At 42.8% G+C, this 22568-nt stretch overlaps 1 protein-coding gene across 5 annotated transcripts in view; it reads right to left on the bottom strand.

The window, feature by feature from the left end:
• Positions 1-22568, bottom strand: part of ELMO1 (engulfment and cell motility 1) — a 330457-nt gene that overhangs the window by 128859 nt on the left and 179030 nt on the right. For 3 of the 5 annotated variants that reach the window (XM_081165141.1, XM_081165139.1, XM_081165140.1), the window contains one exon: positions 16367-16475. In XM_081165141.1, coding sequence (XP_081021267.1) covers positions 16367-16475 — 109 coding nt within the window. The other 2 variants (XM_081165143.1, XM_081165144.1) reach the window with 2 other exon arrangements.

The following is a 22568-nucleotide window of genomic DNA, read 5'->3' as shown; positions in this document are numbered from 1 at the left end:
TTTTTATCCTTAATTCTGTAACTTTTTATTGTTTGTAAAATTCTAATTAATATCTTTTTTTAAAAAAAAGATACATGTATTTTTTTTAAGGGAAGACACACCCAAAGTCAACTTTGTTCTGGATAAGCAGTTGCAAAGCATTTTGGATCCCACTCCCAAAAAAATAACTTCTGATTTTCTAGCAGTTTTCCAAAATGTTGGATTACACTTTGTACAACAGAGACGAAAGAAAAAGCAAAAAACAGGGGAAATCAGGCTTAACTGGCACATCTTCTCGGCTTGACCTTACAAATGCTAATTTTGGCACTGACAAAGCAAAGAGGCTATAATTAAAAAGATACCACATCATTCTGAATGATAAGCAGGATGCTTCCTACATCAATATTTAAATTTATTGGCACACAGAATTGATTCTCCCGTATCTGAAATAGGCTGGCACTCTCTGTTCATGCATCATCTCAAAATTAAATACATAGTCCTTAAACCACATCGCCCAGAATGTAAACAGCAATAAATCTGCCCAGAGTAGATCGAGTTTGTGAGAAGTCAGAGGAGACTCTAATAAAAATCCATTACTGAGCTGGAAGCACAGTAAAAGGTGCTAAAAGGAGAGGGTTCTGCTGCCTTGTTACTGGAAATCCATAAAGCATAGGCCAAATCAGCTCTATGAGATTTCACAGCAATACGGTACGAATGAAACTCTTACAATGCTTGATTTATATGTGTGGTCGGATATAGGAATGGAAGGCAAGGGACTGGGGCGGCGGCAATCTATTTTGTCCTTCAGTATTACAAGCTAGCATTTTTTCCTACAACTGAACAAAGCACAGCAACTATTGTATATGGAATGTCACTGAACTCCAATTTTCTTGGTAACAGATGTCCCATTGCAATCCCCAGCACAAATTTACAATTTTTGAGAGTACTGTATGACTCGATCCAAATGAAGAAGGGGGGAAACCAACTATTTCGGTCAACAACAACAATAAATGATCATGCTTGCATATCACTTATGTTCAGAGCACTGTTAGGAACATAGCTGTCAAGCGTCCCTTATTTGGCGGGACAGTCCCTTATCCCAGCGCCATGTCCCGCTGCTGTCCCTTATTGATGATGTCCCTTAAATAAGTTACTGAAGGTAATGGGGCCCTTTCTATGTCCAGCTGTCCTTTGTCAACAACAAATTGTTGCCTTTTTTGTGTTGAATATATGCTATATGGTAATATATGGACCTAATAGGTATCTAAAGCCATTTGCTCTCAACAAAATATGTATTTTATCAAAGTAATTGTTGATCCCTTATTTTGGCTGCTGATCCCTTATTTTCGAGGCTGCTGGTCCCTTATTTTCAAATCTGTAAGTTGACAGCTATGGTTAGGAAGGCCTAGTGCAGTCTTTCCTAACTTTGGGTCCCCAGATGGTTGCTGAAACTTCATTCTGCATCATCCATGACTATTGGGGACTGCTGACTGAGGATGGTTGAATTTGTAAATACAGCAGCATCTGGAGAGTCAAGGTTGGGAAAGGCTGGTGCATAACTAGAGCAACGGAACAGATTTACGAAGCAGACAACACTGCAGTCCTGGAAGTAACCAAACCATGACTTAGGCAAGGTCAACACCTGTGCTGACAAGGAGCTACGCAGGTCTTGCTAGTGTCTCTATACCTCTAGGGGCAGAGTTTAGCTCTGCAAGCTAAATCATAGTTTCAATGTAAATTTGGTGTCTTCAAACCAGGGTTACAGCTACAAACCATGGCTAGGGTTTCACTTTAGTCCAGTTCTAGGGTCTGCCCTGTGGAGAAAGCATGCAAAATTTTACAGAAGTGGCAGTTTCAGGAGATAGTGCCCCAAATCAGTTCGCCTGCTTAGGAGGGGTGGGGCGGGGGGAAGACACTTAAGAGAGAAGCATAATAAAATATATTTAATGCCAGAGGTCAATCTTTAAGTGTTTTAGCTTATCAATCATTTAGGGGGAAAGGCATTCCTGTTTCAAACTTTACCCATCGTATGCTTTCCTCAAGATTGCAATTAATTGTTATAGTGGAAGAAACAACATGTGAATTGGCTTGACACAGGTTTGAAAAATCTAAAAGCTTCTATTTTTCTAACCAAAATACTGGATAAAGTTTTGAAATGAATGGGGGCCAAATAGAAAAGTCTTATCCTAATAGCAGAAAATATTGCTGCCTGGCATCTTACTATTTAAAATACAGAAGCAACCTCACTTTTAACACATACATATACCTCTAAAGCATTTAATTCACTACGTTGCTCTAAAATTAAATCATTCTGTTGGCTGTAACAGAACAACCTATATAAATGCAGAAGGCTTCATACCTAACTTTATGTGAAATATTAAACACCAGTGATGGTTTTTCTCCCTAGATTATATACCTTGGCATAATTACCCCTAAAGGCAATTTGATTTTATAATACATTCATCACTGTAAAAAAATCACATAATGTTTTTCAATTGCCTATTAATATGCAAATATTAGACTGAAGATTGGGAGCAGAGCTGAAACGAACCCTAAAAATCCCTGGAGAAAACAAAGTTAGGGCAGCATACTTAACAACCACCCAGAAACACAAACAAATTAGCATTCTGTTGTATGCGCCCTTGTGTTTTGCAATGCGTATTTGAAGGGATAGAATGAGTCAGGATAAAAAGAAAATAGAAGTGGATGAGGTTGTGTTTCTCTGCATACCTGGGATGCCATCACTGCTGGAATCAGTACTATTTATATATCTATTTGAAGAACAGCTTCTTCATACAGAACTATGCATTTTACTCCATTCAAATACGCCACCTTGACTTCAAAGAGCTCAATGTGATGATATACATTATTCTCCCATCTTCCCCTCACAATGCGGTGACATTTGCTAGGTGCCACAGCACAATGGGGGTGGGAAACTTAAGTCTCCTCAACCCTGGCCTGACACTAACCACAACCCCACAACGGTATAAATGTTTGCATCTTGTTTTGACCCTGACTGCTTTATCCCAAGGACTCAAGGCAGGTTACATGCCAAGCTTGCATACCACGTATCTGAATGAGTAGGTAAGTCCTGGCATCCCCCAAATATATCCCATGAGAAACAGACCAGACAAGAAGGGAGGAGGAGTGGCGTTATATGTCAGGGATGTGTATACCTGTGAAGAGATCCAAGATTTAGAACCCCAAAGCCAAAGTGAGAGCATTTGGGTCAAAATTAAGGGAGAAAAGAATAACAGAGACCTCATTGTGGGAGTTTACTATAGATCCCCAAGCCAAACGGAGGACATAGATGATGCCTTCCTGGAACAGATGGCCAAGCATGCAAAAGGAAGGGAGATAGTAGTAATGGGGGACTTCAATTACCCGGATATTTGTTGGATGTCAAACTCAGCCAAGAGCATAAGGTCAAACAGATTCCTCACTGGCCTTGCAGACAACTTCATTGTCCAGAAAGTGGGAGAAGCAACAAGAGGAACAGCCATTTTAGATCTGGTCCTAACCAATGTTGATGACCTGGTTAGTGGGGTAGGAGTGGAAGGATCATTAGGCGCGAGTGATCATGCTCTTCTGAAGTTTACTATACAGCGGAAAGGAGCAGCCAAGCATACTAGGACTCAATTTCTTGACTTTAAGAAAGCCGACTTCATAAAACTTAGGGAAGTGCTGGGTGAGATCCCATGGGCAGTAATACTAAAAGGAAAGGGAGTTCATGATGGCTGGGAGTTTGTTAAGAGGGAGATAGTAAAAGCACAATGTCAGGCAATACCAATGAGACGGAAACATGGAAGGTGCTTAAAGAAGCCAGGGTGGCTATCTAAAGAACTTTTAACTGAGTTAAGATTAAAAAAGGATGTGTACAAAAAATGGAAAAGGGGGGAAACCACCAAAGAGGAATTCAAACAAATAGCCAGTACGTGTAGACACAAAGTCAGAAAAGCTAAAGCACAGAATGAACTCAGGCTTGCTAGAGAGGTTAAAAGCAACAAAAAAGGCTTTTATGGGTATGTTCGTAGCAAAAGGAAGAACAAAGAAACAGTGGGGTCACTCAGAGGAGAAGATGGTGAAATGCAAACAGGGGACACAGAAAGGGCTGAACTCCTCAATGCCTTCTTTGCCTCAGTCTTCTCCGATAAAGAAAACAATGCCCGACCTGAAGAATTTGGAGCAAATGATTCAGCAGAGGAAACACAGCCCAGAATAACTAAGGAGATAGTACAATACTTGGCTAGTTTAGATGTATTCAAGTCTCCAGGGCCAGATGAACTGCATCCAAGAGTATTAAAAGAACTGGTAGATGTGATCTCAGAACCACTGGCAGTCATCTTTGAGAATTCCTGGAGAACAGGCGAAGTCCCAGCAGACTGGAGGAGGGCAAATGTTGTCCCTATTTTCAAAAAGGGGAAAAGAGGGGACCCAAATAATTATTGCCCAGTCAGTCTAACATCAATACCAGGGAAGATTCTGGAGCAGATCATTAAGCAAACAGTCTGTGAGCACCTAGAAAGGAATGCTGTGATCACCAATAGTCAGCATGGATTTCTGAAAAATAAGTCATGTCAGACTAACCTGATCTCGTTTTTTGACAGAATTACAAGCCTGGTAGATGAAGGGAACACAGTGGATGTAGCCTACCTTGATTTCAGCAAGGCATTCAACAAGGTGCCCCATGATATTCTTGTAAAGAAGCTGGTAAAATGCGGTCTTGACTATGCTACCACTCAGTGGATTTGTAACTGGCTGACTGACCGAACCCAAAGGGTGCTCATCAATGGTTCCTCTTCATCCTGGAGAAGAGTGACTAGTAGGGTGCCAAAGGGTTCTGTCTTGGGTCCTGTCTTATTCAACATCTTTATCAACGACTTGGATGATGGACTCAAGGGCATCCTGATCCAATTTGCAGATGACACCAAACTGGGAGGGGTGGCTAACACCCCAGAGGACAGGATCACACTTCAAAACGACCTTGACAGATTAGAGAACTGGGCAAAAACAAACAAGATGAATTTTAACAGGGAGAAATGTAAAGTATTGCACTTGGGCAAAAAAAATGAGAGGCACAAATACAAGATGGGTGACACCTGGCTTGAGAGCAGTACATGTGAAAAGGATCTAGGAGTCTTGGTTGACCACAAACTTGACATGAGCCAACAGTGTGACGCGGCAGCTAAAAAAGCCAATGCAATTCTGGGCTGCATCAATAGAAGTATAGCATCTAGATCAAGGGAAGTAATAGTGCCACTGTATTCTGCTCTGGTCAGACTCACCTGGAGTACTGTGTCCAGTTCTGGGCACCACAGTTCAAGAAGGACACTGACAAACTGGAACGTGTCCAGAGGAGGGCAACCAAAATGGTCAAAGGCCTGGAAACGATGCCTTATGAGGAACGGCTAAGAGAGCTGGGCATGTTTAGCCTGGAGAAGAGGAGGTTAAGGGGTGATATGATAGCCATGTTCAAATATATAAAAGGATGTCATATAGAGGAGGGAGAAAGGTTGTTTTCTGCTGCTCCAGAGAAGCGGACACGGAGCAATGGAGCCAAACTACAAGAAAGAAGATTCCACCTAAACATTAGGAAGAACTTCCTGACAGTAAGAGCTGTTTGACAGTGGAATTTGCTGCCAAGGAGTGTGGTGGAGTCTCCTCCTTTGGAGGTCTTTAAGCAGAGGCTTGACAACCATATGTCAGGAGTGCTCTGATGGTGTTTCCTGCTTGGCAGGGGGTTGGACTCGATGGCCTTTGTGGTCTCTTCCAACTCTATGATTCTATGACTGTCTCCTCTACTGCACGGTGATCACCTGTGTACTGAAAGCAGATGCACATATATTTATTTATCATAATTATATCCTACTTTTATTTCAAATAAGCTGAAGCTTCCACTCAGGAAGTTTTCTAGAACAGTGCTGCTTAGTTTCAACACTGGAACCTCACTATATTTTCTGGACAAAGACACAATTCAACAGACAATTTACATGTTCCTAGAATGTGTGACTGGGAAGATTGGGTCAAAACTAGGCTGGAGTCCTTTTGTCCAATTTTTGGTCCACCTTTTCTACGATTGCTCAAGCTCTCCAGGGAACACATTCAGGCACATTTTGAACAAATGAATATCTGCTCTGGAGACGGACAATAAGGGCTCAGAAAGTTGTTACAATCCCCCAAACCTCATACTACAATCCATTGCCTACCCCCCTGCCTGATCTGTAGAGAAATGGGCTTTTGTGTCCATTTTCATCTCGGCCCTGCTCTGTCGCTGCTTCCATTGCCTTCATACAAGAGAGAAACGACTATTTCCCCCCTTCCAATTTCAATTTAATTCTTCTTATTGCCACCCCAAGGCAACTTTTTTCTGGAAGTTGAGAGAGAAAAAGAGAAAAAGAGAACTATTTCATCTAGCTTTCGAAAAACTGAAAATGGTTTTTTTTTTTTAAGGGAGAAGATTGTCCTGCTAATAAAACTTTCATGTTATTATTCAGTCTTCCTCCACTGCTACCGAGTGAGAAAAGAATTTCCACTAGATTCATGGCTGGTAGCAGACCTCCATTTTCAAGAAAATTCTAATTAAGCTGGAGCGTAAAAATATTTTTATATTAGAAATATTTTCATCTTTGACTTCGGTCATTAAACATAAGTCCTCCTCTACGAATATAAAGGCTGGCTGAATAATGTTCAGGCAATAGCATGGAGCGAAGGAGCATTTTGTTTTAGCACTCAGTGTGGAAAGCCCTTTAATGCATTACCAGTTTAATAGCAGAGCATTCCTCCTCCCCTTCAGCCAGAAGCTGGGAATGTGAAATAAATCCTCAGTCTGTAGTGATTTTGCAAATATATAGGCACTAAACCAAATTTTGGAAGCTGCCTCCTACGAATCAGAAGGACCAGTCTTCCTCTGTTTTTAGATTAAAGCTGAAAAGTGGTAGGCAACTGAGCATTTTAGACATGCACAGAAGCACACATTTCTGCAAGCAATTTTCACACGATTAAAGAAACAAAAACAAAAAACCACACTTATGGTCTTAGCTAATATATCACTGTATTTTTCCGTGTACAAGACGAAACATTTTTCTTAGAAATAATAGGCAAAAATTGAGGATAGCACAGGGGGGACAGGCGATTGGTGGCAGCAGGAGGTTGTCAGAGGCGATTGGGAGTGTGATTGGTTGGTGCAGCAAGGCCTGCTGACGATTGGATGTGGCAATTGGACGTTGACTTATGGCAGCCTTGAGGCGTGCGTGCAATCGGCTGTGGTTGCGTCAAGTGGTCAGTTGGGCTTTTGGTGGCGAGCGTGCAGACGATTGGTGGCCGTGTCGATGTGTGTAATTTGCTGTGGTGGGCAGGTTGTATAGTGATTGGTGGCGATGACCCCTGCAACAACACCTTTGGGCAATCCCCCCCCATTATTATTTTTTAAATTATACATGGGGGCGTTATACATGGCAAAAAAACGGTATATGGAAAATATGAGACTATTCTAGAGCCAGTATTGGGGAGCCTGAGCTCAAATTAAATCTCTTCTATTAATTTCGTTGCAGTAGCCTGTTTGTGTCATTCTAAGTAGGTTGATCAGTTATGTTCCCATACAGGTGACCTGTCGGATAAGTAGCTGTCTTCATATTCAGTGTATGTCCCCTGGTTGCCCTTTCCACAATCTGTTCCTTCCTCCATGCCAGGTGGCAACTGCCTTGACAGATGACACTTGCCAGGCTAACCATGGGGCTTTTGTTCTTCCAGAACATACCTGCTCATACCTTAATGCCTCTGGGGGCCTTTGCATGGAGAAAGAGCGTGCTGATACCTTCCTCTTGCCCACAAACATCAAGCAATGCATGAACCAGGGATTCCACTGCTCACTACTCCATCTCATGAAGGTCACTGCCTGGAGCATATGAACCAAGGTGTAGTTTGCCTGGCCCATCCTGTTTTCAACTGAACGTTACTATTTGGGTGGTGACCAATGCCTGGCCAATCAGGCATAGCTCTCAAAAAATGCAGGGGCAGTACAACTCTCCTGATTTGTTTCTTGGTCTTGCCACTAAAACAGCAACTTCCAAGGGAGAACAGGAAGCGAGGGCTTTGTGTTACTGTTGGTTCCCTCCCTCTCTCATCTCAGCAGTCCAGGATATATTACAGAGGTGTCGGCTGCCTGTGCAAGAGATTAGGAAGAAAAGTGAAAGATGGGGACAAGAGTTGCTCAAGCTTAGTACAGTGGCTAGTTGCTTGAGTTCCAGCAAGATGGGTACTTGATTGGGGAAGAAGGGTAGACAGATGGAACCATCTAATACTATGAGTATTGTGAAAGAATCTTTCCACTAAAGGTACCAAAAGGCCACCAATTATCCAGTCCACAGCACATCACAATCAGATTCAGCAATATCAAAAGGAACACAATGGCCAGAAACAATTACAATGTGAAAAACATCAAAACTAACAAACTGAAATCTCTGAAAGTCCTTAAATGGATCATGGTGCCAGACTTTACCTGGCTGAGAGCAAGCTGTGAAGCTTTGTACAGTGGTGCCTCGCAAGACGAAAAGAATCCGTTCTGCGAGTCTCTTCGTCTTGCGGTTTTTTCGTCTTGCGAAGCAAGCCCATTAGCGGCTTAGCGCTATTAGGGGTTTAGCGGGTCAGCTGATAAGCGGCTTAGCGGATCAGCTGTTAAGCGGCTTAGCGGATTAGGATCAGCTGATAAGCGGCTTAGCGGCTTGGGGGAAGGGGGAGGAGGAAAAAAACCCCGCATGAACTCGCAAGACATTTTCGTCTTGTGAAGCAAGCCCATAGGAAATTCGTTTTGCGAAGCACCTCCAAAACGGAAAACCCTTTCGTCTAGTGGGTTTTCCGTCTTGCGAGGCATTCGTCTTGCGGGGCACCACTGTATAATCAGCAAATGTCCAATTCTGATGTCCAACTCTGAACTCTGCTGAACAGTGTTTCTGGATAACAACTACTGTTCCTTTGAATTCTTCACCAGCCAATTAGTTCAACACTCGTAAGTAGAAAGATATTTAATTTCTTCATTAATCAATTTTTTTTGAAGAGATATAATATACATGAAAATGAAAAATACTCTGGAACAGTGCTCATGCTTTAGATGACTCAAAGAGTGCCAAATCGCATAGCATGCAACCTGGGTGGGGTTGAGGGTGCTGAAACAGGATTACTCGACAATGTGAGCTCAGCTAGAATTCTTTCTCCACACAAATATCATGATCAGTCTGCATCTATGAAGGCACCAAAAGAATATTTTCTAACTCCCAGAGTGAAATCACAGAATCATAAAATTGTTATAGAGTTGGAAGGGAGCACGACACTCATCTAGTCCAACCCCCGGAAATACAGGAATCTTTTGCTCAATGTGGGGATTGAACCCGTGTCCCTGAGATTAAGAGTCTTGTGCTCTACAAAGTGAGCTAGTTTCTCTGTCAAACTGCTTGAACTTGTGTATGAACCTTAAGACCTAGATCAAGGCAAAACCCAGCGGTTTGTGGAATGGAGTGGGTGAATAAAATTGGGAAGGCACGCAGGGTTAGTTACGCTTGGGTTCCACTGAACTCAATGTGAAACATTAGTCCTGAATAAGTGCAATCTAAAGGCAATTATCTTGTTCTGTTTCTAGCCTTGGATCTTCACGTTACCTTTGCAAAACAAAACAAAATCTAAGTGCATATATTGAATGCTAGGCATGATACTACATGCCTACATATTCCTTCCTGACCTTCATTCAATTCGCATATTATGTTCTGTAAGGATTGCCCATTATCAGATGTGCATCTGTAAGCCCCATTCAGATGTCACGCTGAACATGAAGACACAGAGCAGGGTGGCTGATGGAGCAGGGCCCTACAACCCCGTAAAGTGTTTAATATCTGCAGTTTTCCAAATGTGTTCAAAGGCCACTAAGCACTGAATCTTTTCAGCTGCGTGTGCAATTTATTGCTCTCAAAAAATAATCATTTCCCGTTTTGCAGTTCCTGCAATACCTGCAACAATCCTCCTACCTGTGCAGGGAATACAACATACGACTTAAATACCAAAAATAGATGGCCCTCCAGGTCTCTTCCCATTATAATTAGAGCCAAACCATAATACAGTTCCAAAATGCCACACTGACCTCTGTTTTACTGAGCCAGCAGGACTGACTTCTTTAAAAGCCTGCAGTTCAGCTGACTTCTTTAAAAGCCTGCAAAAGCCTGGGGGCTTGTAGCTTTTCCTGGTCATGGTTTAAACTGATCTACGGATCTCTGAGAAGGGCAAGCAAAGTTTAATTGTTAGGAGCTAATTTTCTTAAGCCTTTCATTAGCAAGAACGTATAGGCAGAGAAAAAGTGATAGATGAAACTTCAAAGTGGACTAGAACACCAGTGGCCCACAGTTAAGTATTCTGCCCTAATTGCAGAGCTGGTTTCACTGTACAGTTCTAGCTCCTCCAGTTACTCATTTACATTATTTTTATGGGCAAAGGGATCTGTTGGCAAAGAAATATAGCAATATATGCCCTGTTAATTTCCTGATACTTCAAAGCTAAGCACTGTTGCCAAATGGACTACTGATAAATGCAAGGAAGGAAAATGGCAAGTTTTCTTGAAGATTCTTTCAAAGACTTCATCTGTTCTCCCATATAGCACTGTTGCTTGTATAAATATTTCAGCTATTTTGTTGTACAGTGGTACCTTGGGTTAAGTACTTAATTCGTTCCGGAGGTCCATTCTTAACCTGAAACTGTTCTTAACCTGAGGTACCACTTTAGCTAACGGGGCCTCCTGCTGCCAAAGCACGATTTCTGTTCTCATCCTGAAGCAAAGTTCTTAACCCGAGGTACTATTTCTGGGTTAGTGGAGTCTGTAACCTGAAGCATATGTAACCTGAAGCATCTGCAACCTAAATAATAATTTATTATTTATACCCCACCCATCTGGCTGGGTTTCCCCAGCCACTCTGGGCGGCTTCCAACAAAATATTAAAATACAATAGTCTGTTAAACATTAAAAGCTTCCCTAAACAATTATTATTATTATTTATACCCTGCCCATTTGCCTGGGTTTCCCCAGCCACTCTGGGCGGCTCACATACTGAATACTAAAAACACAATCAAACATTAAAAACTTCCCTAAACAGGGCTGACTTCAGATGTCTTCTAAAAGTCAGACAGTTGTTTATTTCCTTGACATCTGACAGGAGGGCGTTCCACAGGGCGGGTGCCACTACCGAGAAGGCCCTCTGCCTAGTTCCCTGTAACCTCGCTTCTTGCAGGGAGGGAACCGCCAGAAGGCTCTTGGAGCTGGACCTCAGTGTCCGGGCTGAACTGTGTTTTTACGTTGGGATCCACAGAACAGCGCAACTTGTTTGGTGAGTCCAAGGAAACTTTCAACTTATAACAAACCACTTTTGAAACTGAGCATTGGTAATGACAATATCATTAAAGCAACAAGGGGGGAAACACCCTGCATTTGCTCAAGTCTTTGGCCACACCTGAAGGACCTCCCTGGGTACTTCTAAGAGAATCAATACCAGTTGTATTAAGAAACATCTGCCTACAATTTGCATTAAAAAATCAAAAATAAACATTATTTGGTAAGAGATAGGATTGTGTTTTCCACATGAATACAAAGCAGCCGCAATGTGGGATTTTCACTTCAGCTTTAGATTAACCAGAGTACCGTATTTTTCACTCCATTGGACGCACCGGACCATAGGAGGGGGAGAACAGGGGAAAATTTTTTTTCTTGTTCTCCCCCTCTAAAACAAGGTGCGTTCAAGGTACATTCACCAGAGCTTGTGGGGCTGGCGGTGGGGGGAAGCGCTGCTTTCCCCCACCGCCAGCCTCAAAGATCCCTGAAGCCTTTGGAGCGCAGCGCCCCGCTGCCCTGCAGAGGTTTGCGCGCAGCCGTCCCCAAGCTGGAGCAGCGAGACGGAGCCCTCCCTCTCGCTGTTCTGGCTTGGGAACAGCCTTGCTAGCTTCTGCAGGACAGCGGGGTGAAGGCACCGTCCCCAAGCTAGAGCAGCGAGATGGAGCGCTCCGCAGTGCTCCATCTTCCTGTTCTGGCTTTGGGCTTAGCGGCGCAGCCTGCATTCACTCTATAGGACGCACACACATTTCCCCTTAATTTTTGGAGGGGGAAATGTGCGTCCTATAGAACGAAAAATACGGTATGTTGTGTTCTCTGGACTCAGAACTGCGGTTAATTGTTATTAACTATGGTTAGTATAAACAAGTCTGCTTGAGTAACAATGGTTTGACATTAGCTGGCTTGATATTAACCATAAGTAATACTAACCACAGTTTTCTGGGCTCAAATGACCTGGCTTTCTGTGGTTAATCTACAATAAACGAATGCTTCCACATTTCCTTCTTGGCTATCACAATATCCTCGGCAGTAAAAGCTGCTTTGTCAATAAACAGAGCTAAAATGCTTAACAGGGCTAACCATGAATGCCTATCAGAATGTAATCCCTCCACATTAGAAGAAAAAGCAAATGCTAAAATATGTTTGCTCACACACAAAAAAGGCCTCCTTAAAGATTATGAACACCACGAGTCACATAACCCTGCATGGCTTGTAATAAAAGTTAAATACAGATCTTCTTAAAGGGGTAAGTGCTACCAATGGGGGAATCTTTCAGAGCTGAACATCTGTCTTAATTCAACATACTCAAAAACTATGCTGGCATGCCCTTAGCTACAAAGCAACTCCTGTCACTCGAATGTTAAGGCTGTGCTAGGGAAAGCAGCTATCACAATCATTATTCCACAGTTCAAGGGACCTCCAGCTGCCAATCTTGACTTACCCTTGGTGGTTTCGCAGATTATGCTGCAAACACCAGGCTGCAGATATCATAGAACCACAGGCAGAGGAACTTTAACATACATAAAATGATTAACAACAATAGCAAAGAGCCAAAACTGAGTGACGAGAGTCAAGATGGAAGCCCAAACACAGACGGCAAATCCAAAGGGCTTTTTTGACCAAGAGTGAGTGTGGCATAGCAGCTCTGCCACTTCCGGTTTAAGTACGGTAAAAGGTAAAGGGACCCCTGACCATTAGGTCCAGTCGTGACCGACTCTGGGGTTGCGGCGCTCATCTCACTTTATTGGCCGAGGGAGCCGGCGTACAGCTTCCGGGTCATGTGGCCAGCATGACTAAGCCGCTTCTGGCAAACCAGAGCAGCGCACAGAAACACCGTTTACCTTCCCGCCGGAGCAGTACCTATTTATCTACTTGCACTTTGATGTGCTTTCAAACTGCTAGGTGGGGAGGAGCTGGGACTGAACAACGGGAGCTCACCTCGTCACGGGGATTCGAACCGCCGACCCTCTGATCGGCAAGCCCTAGGCTCTGTGGTTTAGACCACAGTGCCACCCGCTGCTCCACCACTTACAGTTTAAGTATTCCATTGCAAATGCTGCAGGGTAATTGTTTCTGATAGTCTGTCAGGGCTGAACTATGTATTACCTTAAACGCCAAGCTTAAATCACCTTAAATCACCAACCCAGCTCTCCTTGTTTCTCAGGTCCCACTTAACTGGCTGCAGGTGAGCAAGGAAATGCTGAGCATTATGATGTCATGTTACATGTCTGATGTAACTAAAGGTTGCCAAGAGATGGGAGGAGAAAATAGTGGCAACCGTGCATTTAAAGGTAAAATACAGTTAAGGCCTTTGAATTCGGATGTAGGCCTGTGGCTACACGCTAAGATCAGTATGTCACAAATTCGCTCAGAAGTTTGGTATATCCGTTCAATTCATAGCAAGCCATGTGATAAAACCACAAGAGTTTCATTCACGTAAAGTACTGATCTGACCAGCAGCACAACCAACCATCATCTTCAGTGTCTAACCCCTTCCCCCAAAACTATTGACAGCCTCCCTGCGCCCAACCATGAGGCTCACTTTGCAAAAACCATCTAGGTCAACCGGATCTTGAACCCACAACATTTAGTAAGGTGGTTGAGTGCCACTATCCATGGCACCTGCCACTGATCTTACAGTATATATGCAGCTGCAGTTTGTAGAGTGTAGGAAATAAGCTGAATAGTCTAGGTACCTTTCAAATAATGTAATGAAGTATTGCAACATGCATTGCACTTTTAAATACATATTGGTGCGGACAGTAAAAAAACCCTGATATGGCTCTTGGTGTCTTATGGCATTTAAATACAATTCTAACAGTTTTAATAATGTTTTTATGGCAAGCACTAGATTGCATATTATTTTTTGAAGGCTGAATCACCAACTTTGCACTTTAACAAAGTTTTGATCATTAACCATTCCACAAGACGGAAGGAACTCATAGTGTCTTTTAAATTATGTATTTCAGAAGTTATTTTTAAAAGCGCATTCCTGTGCAACACCAGAAAGCTATGAATTTCTACAGGAGGAGCAATTGTGGCATAAATACATATTTTGAAATATTAAGCGTCTAAACTGTCAGCTATATACCTTTGTGCTAGACTGTGAAAGATTACTTCAGGATTGCAGATTTTATTGAGCAATACAGCCTTTATTGTCAATAGAAGGAATCATTCTGTAAGCTCTCCTAAAAGTGACAGTTTTCACAGCTCAGCGTAACAAATCAGATGTATGTGTTTGTGGAACACAGAGCACCTGACACATCAAAACTACATATTTTCTTTGGAAGGAATATAGTTTGCTTGTAAATAATTCTATGCTGTGGTTATTCTATGCAATACACTCCCTGTTAATGCCAAACAAAGATCTAAACAGAAAAACTAGATTGTAAAGTATTGTGCTTTAAATATGTCAATGCTATACCCTAAGTTGCTTGAATTGGGCCATAAATGAAAACAGTTCGAATGTGTGGCATTTACTGCAGTTCTGGAAAATGCTCCGGAATAGAATTCATCAAATTTCCAAATGGTTTCCACATTCTTAGAGAACTAACAAAAAAAAACACCTTTTATGGGCCTACAGAAAGTTGACCATTTTGCCCAGCAAGTCAAAGGAGGAATAGCAAGAGAAAGCCTTGGGCTCATGAATTCCTTTGCCTTGTCCTTTTACTCACACCAATATGCATTGCATTCCTAAAACTACAGGAAAATTTGACACAGTATCTTAGCACCTTTAACATGATATTAAGTGAGCAGATAAAATGACCACATTAAACCAGAGGACTGAGCAAATACTGTGACCCGGTTCGCAAACCATGGTTGCTTGCTAAAAACAAACTATGGTTTAATGCAGGGCTAGGGAACTCCAGGCCTGGGGAACATTTGCTGCCCTCTGCCCCTCTCTATTTGGCCCCCAGGACCTCCTGTGAGCCCTACTCCGATCCTCTGGAAGTGCTTTTGCTGTGTCTTTGAACAGAGGTAGCGCCCTGTGTTTGCCCGGATGTGGCTGGAATGTGGCAGATTGCACAGAAATGAGAACCACGCCTGTCATTCTCCCCATTTCTATTTCTGACCTAACCCACTTTTGCTACTGGCTTATAACTCCGGCAAGATTCCTCATGAGCAGCTGCATCCCTTGGGCTGAAGAAGGTACCCTCCCACTCCAGCTGATAGTGAACATGCTGGCTGCCACTGCTGAAAGGTTCTCACCCTCCTTCTCTCCTGTTGTTTGACAGTCTGGTTTGCTGTGACATCCCAGCCTGTGAGTGGTAACCAAGGCTTGTTAGGGACTTGGTGTTTTGGGGAAAACAAGCCACGAGCCTGGGTTCAGAGGTCACAGCAAGCCAAACCCTGGCTTGTTTCCCAGCATGGTGGCAGCAGTAGAAGCAGCAGCAGCAGCAGCGTGAAGTATGGAGAGAGCCCCACTGGATTAAATACTTAGAGAAACTGGAAGCTGCAAAACCCACCGTTTATTGCTGGCTACTGATGTCCACCACTATAGAATACTTTTGGGAGCCGCCAGATCGTCATTAATTGTTTCTGATTGTTTTAACTGTATTTTTTATTGTATTTTATGATTTGCTGTATGTTGCTTTGAGATGTCCGCATCGCAGATTGTAATTAAGTATTTTAATAAGTTTTTAAAAAGCAAAAACTGAAAATAACACCCAAAGCTATGATATTTGGCAATGCACAAGTTTAGTATGTATGGCACTGCAGCATGGGGTAGGGGGGAGTCATTAAAATTCATTGAAATTTCAAAACACTCTACTCTTTATTGTTCAACTCCTTAACATATTGTCTATTGTTACTTTTGAGGCTTCAAAGCACCCACACAAAAAATGGCACCCGTACTTTTTGAGGTGCTCGCAAAAGGAAAATCTTTAGGTGCAAAATGCGCCTGGCGCCCTGCTAATTTTGAACCCAGGGCCGGTGGGTGGAGTCTGTAGGAAATGTTGTGATGCAGTTCACCAGACTACTCTCTGTACACTACAAAACGCTTGCTTACAATGCACAGGTGATACTTACGTAACTCTCCCACTTTCAGGATATCACACAGCATCTTTGTTAATTCGATACTACTTCGACCAAAAGGACACTCATGCTTGTCTTCACGGCTGCTGTTCTCTAATACAATCTGAAACAGGAAGAAAGAACTGAAAGTTTGTAACAGGAATAGCCTTGTCTTCTCAGTAAGCAGTGGCGTAGCGTGGGTTGTCAGCACCCGGGGCAAGGCAAGTAATTTGCGCCCCCAACCCGTGGATTTGCGCCCCCTAACCTGTGGATTTGCGGCCCCTAACCCTAACCCCCAGATGTTGCGCCCGGTGCGGCCGGCCCCCCCTGCACCCCCCACGCTACGCCACTGTCAGTAAGTATCATAAACAGAGTTCAACTTATTTAAATATTATATACTACCTTTCAAGGCAAAGAGCCCTCTCAAGGAAGTTCACAAAGAGAGAACAAAATCTCCCTTAGTACCCAAACAGTGGCCAATTGAGGAATAAGGTACACATAAATAAAATAAGCAGGAGGGTCAATGTCAGGCAAGCTTCAAAAAGGATAAATAATTTTTGTTCCCCTTCTAATAATGGTTAAATTCATATGGGTTAACTTTGAAGGGGGGGAAGCGATGTTCCTAGCTTGCTTCAGGCAAAGCAACACTCAGAACACCTCTACGTCTGCTTCTGGCACACGGGTGAGGAGTGGATTCGCATGTAATGCCAAGCCATGGTGAACCAGGGCTTATAAACCAACAACAAACAATGGCTTATGAAAGTCATTTGTTAGCAGCCAATAAACTATTGTAAAGATAGTCAGATTAAACCATGGCTTTGCATTAAGTGGAAATCAGGCCACTATAACATGTTAATACTTTTATTCCATTACTGCAGTGGTTTTCCAACTTATATCCTTTAGTTCAGGCAACCATTTGCATACTAGTTTGTTTGCTGATGAAGCCTTGTACATTTTTAGCAAAAAACAAACAAACTCCATACTCGTAACAGAGAAACCCGGGACATTAAACATTCTCAGTTTATGCCCACTACCACCCAGGTATGCTGGGCACCATCGAATTTGCTTGGAAGATCTGTGCCCTAGAAGGTACACAACCCGCCTCTGCAGCAGTGCATTGCCAGAGAAAATTGTACAGTCTTTCAGGGGATTCCCTGATAATCTTCCAAGGAGCCCAGGGTTGCCTAAGAACAGGCTTTGAAAACCACCATACTAATATGCACAAAAGAGTATAAATAGCGTGAAGTGACACACACTAAATGTTACAGTCATTATGCAATCTTTAGATATTATAAATACAAAAATTAACTGCACTCCTGCACTAAATCCCACCTTAGTTTCCAAATTAGCATTTTTAGAAACTAAAGTGATATGTAGGCTTTGTGAGAGCTAGCTGCAGAACAATTAAAAGGATTGTCTAGAGCACTAGAGATAGAAAAGTTTGGTTTATGCACCAAGCAGTCCTTTCAACATAGCCGAGAAGTGAAAACATTTTCACCTGATATAGCTCTGACTACAGCTGAGCATAATGGGATGGTTGCAACTGCATTATAAAACAAAAAATGCTGCTGCTAACTCACATCTAACTGGACAGTGGGTTGAATTGGATCCTGAGAACCTCACCTTTCATTAAAAAGCAAAACCACAAGCTTCTAGCCTTTGATAATTGTTGGGAAACAACCCAATCAATGTTTCTACAAGAAAGAAAGAAAGAAAGAAAGAAAGAAAGAAAGAAAGAAAGAAAGAAAGGAAGGAAGGAAGGAAGGAAGGAAGGAAGGAAGGAAGGAAGGAAGGAAGGAACTATCCAGATTACAGTGGTACCTCGGGTTAAGTACTTAATTCGTTCCGGAGGTCCGTTCTTAAGCTGAAACTGTTCTTAACCTGAAGCACCACTTTAGCTAATGGGGCCTCCTGCTGCTGCTGCGCCGCCGGAGCACGATTTCTGTTCTCATCCTGAAGCAAAGTTCTTAACCCGAGGTGCTATTTCTGGGTTAGCGGAGTCTGTAACCTGAAGCATCTGTAACCCGAGGTACCACTGTACAATTTCAATGGTCAGGCTTTCCCACCCCCCAATTTTACTCACATAAATGAGGTATTCCCTATGACATCCTCTCTCCACCCCACAGTTCTCTGTCCTCATATAATTTCTGCCCTCTCCTCAACAAGTTCCCTCTGCAATAACATGTATTTATGCAAATATGCAACATGGTGTAATGTCATGTACCGTATTTCTCCACCCCACTCCTCTTCAGCAAGAGTAAATAATGTGGATGAAGGGCAGAGAAGTATGACTGTTGTCTTTAGAGATGGAGGATTTCACATACAACTGTCCTGCACTTGGCTTGCAGGTTGGAACACAATTTCCAGCCGGACTGCGTGCTGCAACTCCTTGAACTTGGTCTTGGTAGCAAATTGCCAACCAGTGCATATGTGTCGACATCAGCCGACTGCGGAAACTGACCCCACACCTCTGGCATTGGGTACTTCATCTAGAACTGCAACAACTGCAGAGTCAAGTTGCAGATATGTAGCCGTGTTGGTCTGCCATAGTCAAAATTAAAAAATTCCAGGTCTCTCCATGGTTTTAAGTTTGTTAATGAGTTGCAATTCAGCAGCTTCTCTTTCCAGTCTATTTCTGAAATTCCTTTGTAGTAAAACAGCTACTTTGAGATCTTGTATAGAATGTCCATGGAGAGACCTGGTCTGAACAAAGACATTGGATTCTTATCTCATTATACATGACTAAGCCATTTCTCACCTTCTCACCCCTTGCCTTTTCCTGCAAGACCTATTACAGTCGTTAGAGTCGTCAACAGGCTCATCTCAGCTATCTGCCAATCTCCCATTCCCACCACCCTTCTGAGTAATACCCCTCCCCACCTTCTCACTATATAGAAGGATCTGGCAACTTCTGTTTCAGTGTATCTGAAGAAGTGTGCAGGCACACGAAAGCTCATACCAAGAACTAACTTAGTTGGTCTTTAAGGTGCTACTGGAAGGAATTTTTTTATGCAGAGTCAAGGTCACTCAAGGCAAGTGACTTTTTCCTCCAAAGTGTGCAGCCATTTGGACACTGGGTCTCTGAATTTTATAGAAAAGCGCTTCTGATCATTGCCAGGGCGATGTGACTTGTAGTCCAAAACATCTGAAGGACACCAGGATGAAGAAGGGTTCCATAGCCCTAAGAGGGCAGACAAGTCCTCCATGTTTGCTGGAGCAGGGGTTATACTTGAGCAATACCATGCTCACTGGGGTTATGACTTGCTTAGATCATGATGTCAGGCTTCAATATGAAAAACCATGGGTCAAACCCATGCGCTGCTATGATCTTGGTTGTCTTACAAAAGCCACTCTTAGCCTAAGCTACATCTCATGGCTGTGAGAGGCTCTGAAAGCTGCTATGAGATTCTTCAAAGAAGAACAGATGTAAATGATATAAATAAAAATAGTTTCTGAAGAACCCCTCCCCTTAAAATCCACTCCTTTCCCCTATAATAGCATCTTAATATGGGGGCATTGTGCAGGAGGTGAAGTAAAGTCTCTGTGCTGATAACATTCTACTACAGTGGTACCTCGGGTTACATACGCTTCAGGTTACATACGCTTCAGGTTACATACGCTTCAGGTTACAGTCTCCACTAACCCAGAAATATTACCTCAGGTTAAGAACTTTGCTTCAGGATGAGAACAGAAATCGTTCTCCGGCCGTCGCGGCAGCAGAAGGAGGCCCCATTAGCTAAAGTGGTGCTTCAGGTTAAGAACAGTTTCAGGTTAAGAATGGATCTCCAGACCTCCGGAACGAATTAAGTACTTAACCTGAGGTACCAGTGTACTAGCATCCAGACACCCAAGCTCTCATCTCTTAAATGTGCCAAACATCAACCACTAGAATTTCAGCACAGGACAAACTGGCGACTAAACAGAAACACTGGTAGACTTGCCAAATATCTCTGGCTCCTAGTCTTTGATGATGGAGAAAGTGGTAGAAAACTCAGCAGCCCATGGTGGCTGAGATATCAACACCCTTGGTGTCTCAAAGCATTATTTTCTCCCTGCTGCAAAAATAAAGGTTTAAACTACACCTAGTTGCGAAATGCTATGGGTAAAGAACTGCAGGTAACCTAAGAAACGCTTCAGCAATTTCTGCTTTTACACTTCGGCAGATTCCCTCCAGGAACATAGTACATATTGAGTGACTCACTCCTTCTGCTTTAGAGTCTTTCACAGCGGAAAACTAACAGTTCTCAAGTATGGCAGAGATGATAAAAAGGCTGAGCCAAAAAAACGCAGGCATGGTATCTATCAGATCCCTCCATCCTCATGTCTGCTACTCTCTCGTAACAAAAATTAAACCCTACATAACAGAAGGTGCTATTTGGTTGGCAATTTAGATTCAGATAATAGAAATGGGTAATAAAAATAAATGACGAGACAAAGTAAAATGAAAGGACACAGAAGAAGGCAACAGACTCTGTAATGTCTTGGTTCTCACAATTCCATTTGCTAGTTCTCACATTAGTCCAGCATATTAACTTTTCATGAGTGGATAAAATATTTAATGGTGGCAGTGAGTCTGCATGTCTCATAAGGCAGGGTTACAGCAATCCATTAAGACGATCTGAGAACCAGTTGAGAAACTTTGTCGTAATTTACATGGCAAATAAAACGGCACTTTTTACACCAGTGTGGTGTAGTGGTTAAGAGCGGTAGACTCCTAATCTGGGGAACCGGGTTCGCGTCTCCGCTCCTCCACATGCAGCTGCTGGGTGACCTTGGGCCAGTCACACTTCCTTGAAGTCTCTCAGCCCCACTCACCTCACAGAGTGTTTGTTGTGGGGGAGGAAGGGAAAGGAGAATGTTAGCCGCTTTGAGACTCCTTAAAGGGAGTGAAAGGCGGGATATCAAATCCAAACTCCAAACTCTTCTTTGAGTAATCGATATGCAAAACAGTTTTCAACATCTGTCCATATTTACAGCACTAAAGAAAGGCTCCTCATTCTGAGGAGCACAGCTAGCAATTCTGATGTAATGGCAAAAAAATACAACCCCGCTTTTATTATACAGTGGTGCCCCGTAAGACGAATGCCTCGCAAGATGGAAAACTCGCTAGACGAAAGAGTTTTCCGTTTTGGAGGTGCTTCGCAAAACGAATTTCCTATGGGCTTGCTTCGCAAGACAACAATGTCTTGTGAGTTCCTGCTGGTTTTTTTTCCTTTCCCCCCTTTTTCTAAGCCGCTAAGCCGCTTATCAGCTGATCCGATCAGCAGATAAGCCACTAAAAGCCACTAATAGTGTTAATAGCGCTAATCCGCTAATCCGTCAATGGGCTTGCTTCGCAAGACGAAAAAAACGCTAGACGAAGAGAATCACAGAACGGATTCTTTTCGTCTTGCGAGGCACCACTGTAATGCCATGGGAAGCTGGCAGTATGAATAACCAGAAAAAAATATATATTACCAAGTTTAGCAATAGATATTTAAAGCAATGGCCATATCGGTAATCTCCCATTATATTGGAATGTTTTTCATGCTCTATTGCAACAAATGATTGACAATGCCAGCAAATATATAGCTTCGAAACACCAGCTGAGTGACACCATCAGCACAAGCTTATGGCTCTGCTCTTGCTGGACTTTACCTGAGGAACCCTGGATACCTTTGCCTTGGTTTTAAAAAACCTAAACACAGAAAACTAGAATATGGAAAAGACTAGATTTCAATCAAGATTATTTGCTGCCTTCAAGTCCACACCCCCTGTGTTAAAATGGTTTAAGTGAGTTGTTCCTTTGTAGCTGTGCCTGACTATATTTCATCCCTTCATTAAGGCTCACAATTCTGAGCTAGTCCGAGACCTTTCATTCACTGATGTCAGTGCCTGCAAAACTGCCTTTTGTTTTCCGCTCCATTTTGAAAACACAACTAAAAGCAGGGGGACCAAGGCGATGCCCTCTAGAAGTTGTTCAACTTCCTTCAGCGCCAGCCAACATGACCAATTGCCGGGAAGATGGAAATTACACTGAAACAACATGTAGAGGGCACCATGTTGGCGACCCTTGATTAAAACAAATATTCTAGGTAGCTGTGTATCTGCACACACCGTCAGTGGATATGCCATTCCAAATGATCCACTCCCTTGTTTAATGTCTGCAAGGTGAAGAAAGAAAGAAAGAAAGAAAGAAAGAAAGAAAGAAAGAAAGAAAGAAAGAAAGAAAGAAAGA

Source organism: Podarcis bocagei (genome assembly GCF_964188305.1).
Source record: "Podarcis bocagei genome assembly, chromosome: 12".
NCBI lineage: Eukaryota > Metazoa > Chordata > Lepidosauria > Squamata > Lacertidae > Podarcis > Podarcis bocagei.
This window is presented reverse-complemented; position numbering and strand designations above follow the sequence as displayed.